Source organism: Mastomys coucha, unplaced genomic scaffold (assembly GCF_008632895.1).
Source record: "Mastomys coucha isolate ucsf_1 unplaced genomic scaffold, UCSF_Mcou_1 pScaffold21, whole genome shotgun sequence".
NCBI lineage: Eukaryota > Metazoa > Chordata > Mammalia > Rodentia > Muridae > Mastomys > Mastomys coucha.
The window spans coordinates 163,425,183-163,433,112 of record NW_022196904.1 but is presented as its reverse complement, the minus strand read 5'-3'; the positions used below and the strand labels follow the sequence as shown (position 1 = coordinate 163,433,112).

The window sequence follows — 7,930 nt, the reverse complement described above, 5'->3', positions numbered from 1 at the left end:
CCATACACCCCTTCCTACACACACACACACACACACACACACACACACACACACACTCACACACACACACCCCTCTTGTTTGCTACCATGACTTAAGCTGTTTGCCTGTGCAGTAGCGGAACAGCATTAAGATATATCGCTTAATGATCTGCCTGAGGGCATTTACTTATAACTCTATAGACTACTGTCTTTTATAACTCTTAAAAAGATTAGGTGGCCATCAAGCTGATTTCTGGACCTTGAATTTACCAGAAAAAAAGGCAGGAGGGTGAGTCCATTTCCGCTTCACACTTGCATAGAACACAGTCTTCAAGAAGAGGAAAAATGCCTTTTCATCCTTACAAGACGGATACAAGGGCTGCCATAGGAACCAAAAAGAGATGGGAAAAAAGAAAAAGAAAGAAAGAGAGGAAGGAAGAAAGTAAAAAAAATAGAGAAAACCAAAGCCACCCTTAATCACCAGATGATGACTTCTGACCGTTTTGCTGTGCATCCTTATGTCTGTTTGGTCTGTATCATGTGCTATTGAAAATGTGCGACAAGTTACTAGACAGTGATGCTTTTAGTGTCATTGAAGCCTCTCAACACAATTGTTCTATAATACTATCACCGTGGTCACCATTTTAAGGCAGTCTCTTGCAGCATAGCTCAGCCTGATCTCTAAAGCTTGATGAACATAACTGTGCCTTGCCTCCAATATAGTTTTAAATGTTATATTACTCATGAATCACATTCTTATTTAATGTGGACTTTATATTTTACTAAAATCATGGCTTTATTCTGAAATAGGAATATGTATTACTCAGTGGTTCCCACAGCCCACACCCATGTTCAACAACACTCATTATCTTCCAGATCACAGGATAAATAAATATAGCAGGTGAATATTCTTTAACAATCTGGGTTGCAGGTCTGTCACAGAACTTGTCCTACTGGAAGAGTTGCATTAAGATTGAAATGACCTTCAGTCTAACAGGCCTTCTGCAGTGTCTACCTCCAATAGCAGGCAGGCTCAGGAGAACACATGTAAGCTTTCTTTAATCAATGTACTTTAGTCACATCCTCCTGCTGTGGCTGCAGGTATGCTAATGAGAGCTTTAATGCTCCTGGACTTGACTATGGAATCTCTCCCAATAGATTTGGAAACACACTGAGAAATCAGCCTGGGCAACCTGCAAGGCACAAGGAAGGCCCACGTTTCTGCATGGCCATTTGCTTTCCTGGGAGGTGAACACCTGCTTTGATTCACAGAGTCAGGTAAGAATAACTTTATTTTTACTTTTAATGAAAAGAGATGGAAAAAGAACCAGAGCTCATCCTATCATCAAAGACCTGGGTACAGTCTGGGAGTTTCACCTCTCTCATAGTTTTGGGAGCCTGTTTGTGTCAAATTGTCTGTTTGTTTCAGCATTGTTTCCTTGAAATGTAGATCTTTGGGTTGCAAAGATGTGCCAAATAGCTAAGCTTGCTGGAGTCTGACTGAGTGAGCCATTATGAAACCCAGAGTCACTTAAGTTACAGTGAAAGATGTCTGCATTCTGAGGATGAACAAGATATCTGCCTTCATGTTTGATTTCAGGTTGTATGCATCAAAGCTAGGAATAAACAGTGCTAATCAAAAGTCTGATTTCCTGAAAAAGTCAGATAAAGTGGTTTTAAAAGAATGGTAATGTATCAGAAACAATTCGGGCAGATAGAATGGGGAAGCCTATGAGGTAGACCATTCAAATCCAAGTAAGAGGTTAGATCAAGTGAGTTATTGGTTTGTATAGAGGGTCGGTACGGTATAACCAACACGCACACACATATACAACACACACAACACACATACAACACACACACACACCATCTCTGTGTTTCATAAACAATCTGTGATTACACTTATATATACAGTCTTCATTCTGATGATCTAGAGTTGAGATGCCCGTTGTTCCTCATCTTGGCTCAGAAGAAGCACCTAGGAGTAAAAGCTTTAAGCAGGTATTAAGTATAATGGGCTTAAAGTCCACTACAGGAAACAGAGCTAGTGACAGGGAAGTGTCCTTCAGTAGCAGAGGTCCACAGGAATGTTCTAAATGTGTTTTCTCATTCTAGAGACTGGTGAAGGGAATTGGGACTAAGACATAGACCTAGTTAGCCTTGCCCTAGATCTGAGGTTGCCCTACTATTGGTGTTGAGGGTGATGGCAGTCACCATAAAGAAGAGGCGAGCACCCCAATAAGAAGAAAACATGTTCCCAAATTTTGTCCCTCCCCAGGTCTATCCAACTCAGAAGTTTCTGTCATTGTTGATTTCTTACCTCTAGTCCAAAGATTGCAAAATTCAATGCTTACAGAAACCAGGAAATGATTTAGATGGATTAGGCTCATGGGCAGGGATTAAAAGCTAGAGAGTTCCTGGCACACCCAAGGGATAGCTGTTGCTGCTATATTTTGGGCACACTATTTGAGTAAATGTCAACTTTCGGATTTTATAAGTGTAAATTCTACATTAGCAGAGAATCTGACGATGATACTGTTAATTTTGCCATCTGGGTTAAATTAAAACAAACCCTTGCCTAAGGCCTTACAGATTGTCTCTAATATCTCTAGCCAGTTTGACACTTGTAGATGAACAGCGTCTTGGCCTGAAAGGACTTACTTTGAGGCCAAGCCCTGGGATTTTAATTCTGTATGCCTGTGTGTGTTTTCTAAAGCACAGGTTAAGAAACCATACTGGAGACGCCTCAGCTGTGAAGTTCTTGTTCTTCTTGCTTTAGTCTCTTGAACTTGCATGGTGGCTCATGGCCATTTTTAATCCCCATTCTGGAGAATTTGACCTCTGACCTCCTTAAGAACCAGGCATACTGTGTGTTACACATACACACATGAGAGCAAAACTGTTACACGTGCAAAATAAATAAATCAAGCCCCCAAAGTTTTAATGAAAAATTGCTCCAAAAAATCCCACTTGGGTTTATAATGACTGTCTAACATTGAACCCTGGAGAGGTGTCCAGTTTTGCTGTTCTGAAACATAAAGATAGACAGTGATTTGCACACTTAATTACATTTCAGGGGACCAAAGAGTAATACAGATAGCATACCATACCATTTTATGGAATTCTATAGTTCCATACTAATAATTCTATAATTCCACTGATACTAAATTGATCACTGCATGCATACCTAAGGTTGAATACCTAAAAATTTCCTACGAGTTTCCTGTAAGGAGAAGGTAAGCAATTTCAACTCTACAGTTAGGTTTCAGAATCTACTTTTAAAACACCAGATTATAATTCTTGTTATATTGCAGAGCAGTGGCTTTCAACCTTTAACACAGATTCTAATTAATTTAATACAGGGTCTAACCCTTTAATACACACTCCCTCATGTTGTAGTGACCCCCCCTCAACCATAAAATTATTTTTATTGGTACTTCATAACTGGAATTGGATACTGTTACGAATCATAATATAAATCTCTGTGTTTTTCCCGATGGTCTTAGGTGACCCATGTAAAAGGGTCATTCATTCAATCCCCAAAGGGGTCGCCAACTACAGGCTGAGAACGGTTGTATTGGATTTTTAACTCCTGAAGTCACATTGAATGGTGATAAATTCTAAAACATTTTAAAGAAAATGATAAGGAAGCACTTTTGTGGGACATTGGAATTGTAAGCTATGTGACATTTTTTCTGATCACTAAAAGAAAGATTTTTCACTAATTGCTGGCTTGCACTACCAATGTCCTCTTCTATACCAGGCAGTCAATGAGGTGCCAACAGAGTTTGGACGCAATACGGTCTGTTTCATCTCCATTTGGACAAGAAAAAAATTAAAATGTTACCAATATCATCATCATCACCATCACCATCACCATCATCATCATCATCATCATCATTATTTTAAATAAATTTAGCTGGGCATGATGGTACACTTCTCTAATCCTAGCACTTAGGAGGCTGAGACAAGGTAGATCTCTGTAAGTTTAAGTCCAGCCTGGTCTACATAAAGAGACCCTGTCTCCATAAATAACCCCTTGTTAAGTTATTTTATTTTATGTTTTTGAGTGTTTTGCATGCATGCATGCCTGTGCACCACTTACATGACCAGTGCCCAGAGGAACCAGATAAAGGTGTCAGATCTCCTGGGACTGGAATTACAGATGATAGTGGGCCTCCACTTGGATGTTAATGATTTTGGATCTTCTGAAAGAGCAGCCAACACCCTTTACCACCAAGCCATCTTTCCAGCCCCTGGACAAGATAATTTTACTTAGGCCATAAGCAAAGAGTACAACTCTGAACCAGCTAGCCCCCTGCAAAGTACAAACAGTGTGTCATGTATCAATCTCCCTATGGAAGCCCGCTCAGCCCAGACCTGGGTATAGACCCATAAATAGTACCATTGCCATAATAGAAGCAGTATGCTATAGCCACGGAATGCCCATGGATCTTACTTCAGGTGCCAGTGTCAAATCATAGGAATGGTTGCTAAGAGGATCATTGTGCTGAGACAGACTTGAAGACCATATCTAGGCTTTTCAAAAAGGGTACTTTTATTTATTGGTCTTATTTTCTAAGGACTTGGGATATGGAGCCAGAGGTAAGTATGTTTTGTGCTTGCCATTTGTCTTAGTCAGGGTTTCTATTCCTGCACAAACATCATGACCAAGAAGCAAGTTGGGGAGGAAAGGGTTTATTGAGCTTACACTTCCACACTGCTGTTGATCACCAGAGGAAGTCAGGACTGGAACTCAAGCAGGTCAGGAAGCAGGAGCTGACGCAGAGTTCATGGAGAGATGCTCCTTACTGGCTTGCTTCCCCTGGCTTGCTCAGCCTTCTCTCTTATAGAACCCAAGACTTCCAGCCCAGGGATGGCACCACCCACAAGGGGCCCTACCCGCTTGATCACTAATTGAGAAAATGCTCCACAGCTGGATCTCATGGAGGCACTTCCCCAACTGAAACTCCCTTCTCTGTGATAACTCCAGCCTGTGTCAAGTTGACACACAAAACCAGCCAGTACAACTGACCCCTTGTCAACTTGACACACAAACACATCACTATTAAGCCTCAACTCTTACTTTCTTACTTACATCCCCAAGATCTAAAGTCCCACAGTCTTTACATATTAGAAGTTCAATCAATTTAAAATGTCCAATATCTTTTAAAATTCAAAGTCTCTTAACTGTAGACTCCACTAAGATACTTTCTTCCTTCAAGAGGGAAAAATATCAGGGCACAGTCACAATCAAAAGCAAAACCAATGTCTGGGATCCAACTCACGATCTTCTGGGCTCCTCTAAGGGCTTTGGTCACTTCTCCAACTTTGCCCTTTGTAGCACATATCTTGTCTTCTAGGCTTCAGATGCCTGTACTCCACTGCTGCTGCTGTTCTTGGTAGTCATTGCATGCTACTGACATTTCCAAAACACTACTGTCTTTCACTGTAACTAGGCTTCACCAATAGCCTCTTATAGACTGTCTTCATGGTGCCAAGCCTCAACTCCTTTGCATGACAGCTTCAGTCCTGGGCCATCAATTGCAAACCGAGGCTGCCCCTTCACCAATGGCCTTCCATGACCTCTCACTGTGCCGAGCCTCAGCTGCTCTTCATGACCATTTCATACCTTCAAAACCAGTACCACCTGGGTGACTCTTACACATTACCAAGTCCTGCTGCAGCACAAGGTACAACCTTGGCTGTCTCTAGAACACAGTCTCTTTGTGCTCTCAGAAACACTTTCCAGAATATGTCACCTCAGTGATGCTGGTCTCTTCTTAATCACTGCTAATTTCTTAGCCCCAGGTAACCAGCATCAATAATCCCAGCAATGCAAAGTTTTCGCTTTAGTAGTTCTGGTATCTTGTTAATCACAGCTGATACTTCAGCCCCAGCTAACCAAAACCACAGAATCTTCGAAGTCAAAACAACATGGCCCTGATAAGAGTCTTTAATCTTCCCTCTGAAATTTCACAAGCCAGGCCTCCATTTCTGCACTGTTCTCAACATGATCTTTCAAGCTCCTACAGAACATCCCACAGAGTTCTTAACAACTAGTGGGTCTTCTAGCTCAAAGTTCCAAAGTCCTTCCACAACATCCCACAGAGTTCTTAACAACTAGTGGGTCTTCTAGCTCAAAGTTCTAAAGTCCTTCCACAGTCCTCCCCAAAACATGGTCAAGTTGTCACAGGAATACTGGTACCAATTTATCTTAGTCAGGGTTTCTGACTAAGCCAGTAAGGAACATCCCTCCATGGCCTCTGTGTCAGCTCCTGCTTCCTGACCTGCTTGAGTTCCAGTCCTGACTTCCTCTGGTGATCAACAGCAATGTGGAAGTAAGCCAAATAAACCCTTTCCTCCCCAACTTGTTTCTTGGTCATGATGTTTGTGCAGGAATAGAAACCCTGACTAAGACACCATCCTTGGTATAGTCTACCAAAATGGAAGAGCTGTGATTGCTTAGTCTTGGGCAGCTTGATGTGCATGTATATTAATCTGTGATTCCTTTTCCTCTTGTGTTTCTCCTTCCATCTTTGTCCTAGGACAAATGGCAAAGCGAACCTTCTCCGCCTTGGAGGCCTTTCTCATTTTCCTTCTGGTGATAATGACAGCCATCACAGTGGCCCTTCTCACCCTCTTGTTTGTCACCAGTGGGACCATTGAAAACCACAAAGGCAAGTGTCCTGAGCTCTTCTGAGTGGCATTCCCAGACCATAGGACGTCCCTAGATTGTTGGGCTGCACCAAGATGAACAATTGGTGTCTTTCTGCTTTAGCTGCCTCTGAGTAGCCTGAGATGGCTGTCTTCCACTGCACTGCTTGTGTTTTCTGCAATGATAGCAGCTTTTATCACAGCTACCTTTGCCCACAAATAGCCAGATAACAGACAGTTACACATACCTGCTTAGTTTTTCTGTTGATGGACTCATAGTTCAAGGTTCTTTTAGGTCTAGAAAATTCACCTTTCAACACTAAGCTTTTCTTTACCTGCCTGTTCGTTGGCCTACTCTTCTACTGGGAGAAAAGTAGAAACCAAACTGAAAGAGCCAAACAAACCACCCTCAAACAGGAATGCCAGACTTTCAGACCACCCTGAAACAGTAATGCCAGGCTTCCAGACCCAGTCCTTACAAGGGGCAGTCAATTTCTGTAAACAAGGTATACCTTATCATGATATCATATCTAATCTTAATTCACCCAAGTTTCTGAGAGGAGATAGAAATTGTAACATTTAGATATTGATTTCCTTGTTCTGATGCTGGAGGCAAGTTTAGTTTCTGAATGTGGCTTAGGGTGCATTTCTAGCTACTATTATCAATGGAGACTCTGCTTTAGAGTGAAGATACAAGGCTGTTAGCTGAATAGAGAAGATGTTTTGATAAGATTAGAGAGGGAAGGAGGGAGAGGGAGAGGGAGAGGGAGAAGCAGGGGAAGAGGGAGAGGGAGAGCGTTAGCCTCAGGTAAAGTAGCAAAGGAGATGGAACTTTCCCATTTGTAGCTTCTTCATTTTTGCAGTGTGTTCCTTGCCACATCTTGATACTCTGAATTCCCTATAAATACAAAGGAGTAAGGGTTGTCTGTTGCAGTGGTGGGCAAAGCTTACTCAGGGACTACTAGAAGTGAAATCATCCTGAGGACTTAATGTTGCTCATTCAGTATGGCTCCTAAAATTAGAGAATAAGATGGAGAATCAAGAGATGATCAGAAGCCACAGTGTATTCTCATAGCAGCACTACTGCATTTCTGAAGAATGGAGTGGGGCATGTGGCGGGGGTTGTGTAATTTCATAAGAATTCTATGTTATTTTTTCATCTAACTTTCACAAAATATAATGTTCTAGTGTTGATACCATTTTACACATTGTAATCCCAGGGTTGCAAGAAGCTTGTGTGCTCTCTGAGGCTTGGTCTTAGTTTGTATCACATTTGGCACATGTACCGTGATGT

General features: G+C 41.7%; 1 protein-coding gene across 4 annotated transcripts in view; it reads left to right on the top strand.

Moving 5' to 3' along the window:
- The window catches only part of Asah2 (N-acylsphingosine amidohydrolase 2), a 112,404-nt gene that overhangs the window by 36,898 nt on the left and 67,576 nt on the right, over positions 1-7,930 (top strand). For 2 of the 4 annotated variants that reach the window (XM_031390087.1, XM_031390086.1), the window contains exons 3-4: positions 1,138-1,257; positions 6,528-6,659. In XM_031390087.1, the coding sequence (XP_031245947.1) occupies positions 6,533-6,659 (127 nt within the window). In that variant the 5' untranslated portion in view covers positions 1,138-1,257; positions 6,528-6,532. Of the gene's footprint in view, positions 1-745; positions 1,027-1,137; positions 1,258-6,527; positions 6,660-7,930 lie in introns of those variants that run through there. The other 2 variants (XM_031390088.1, XM_031390089.1) reach the window with 2 other exon arrangements.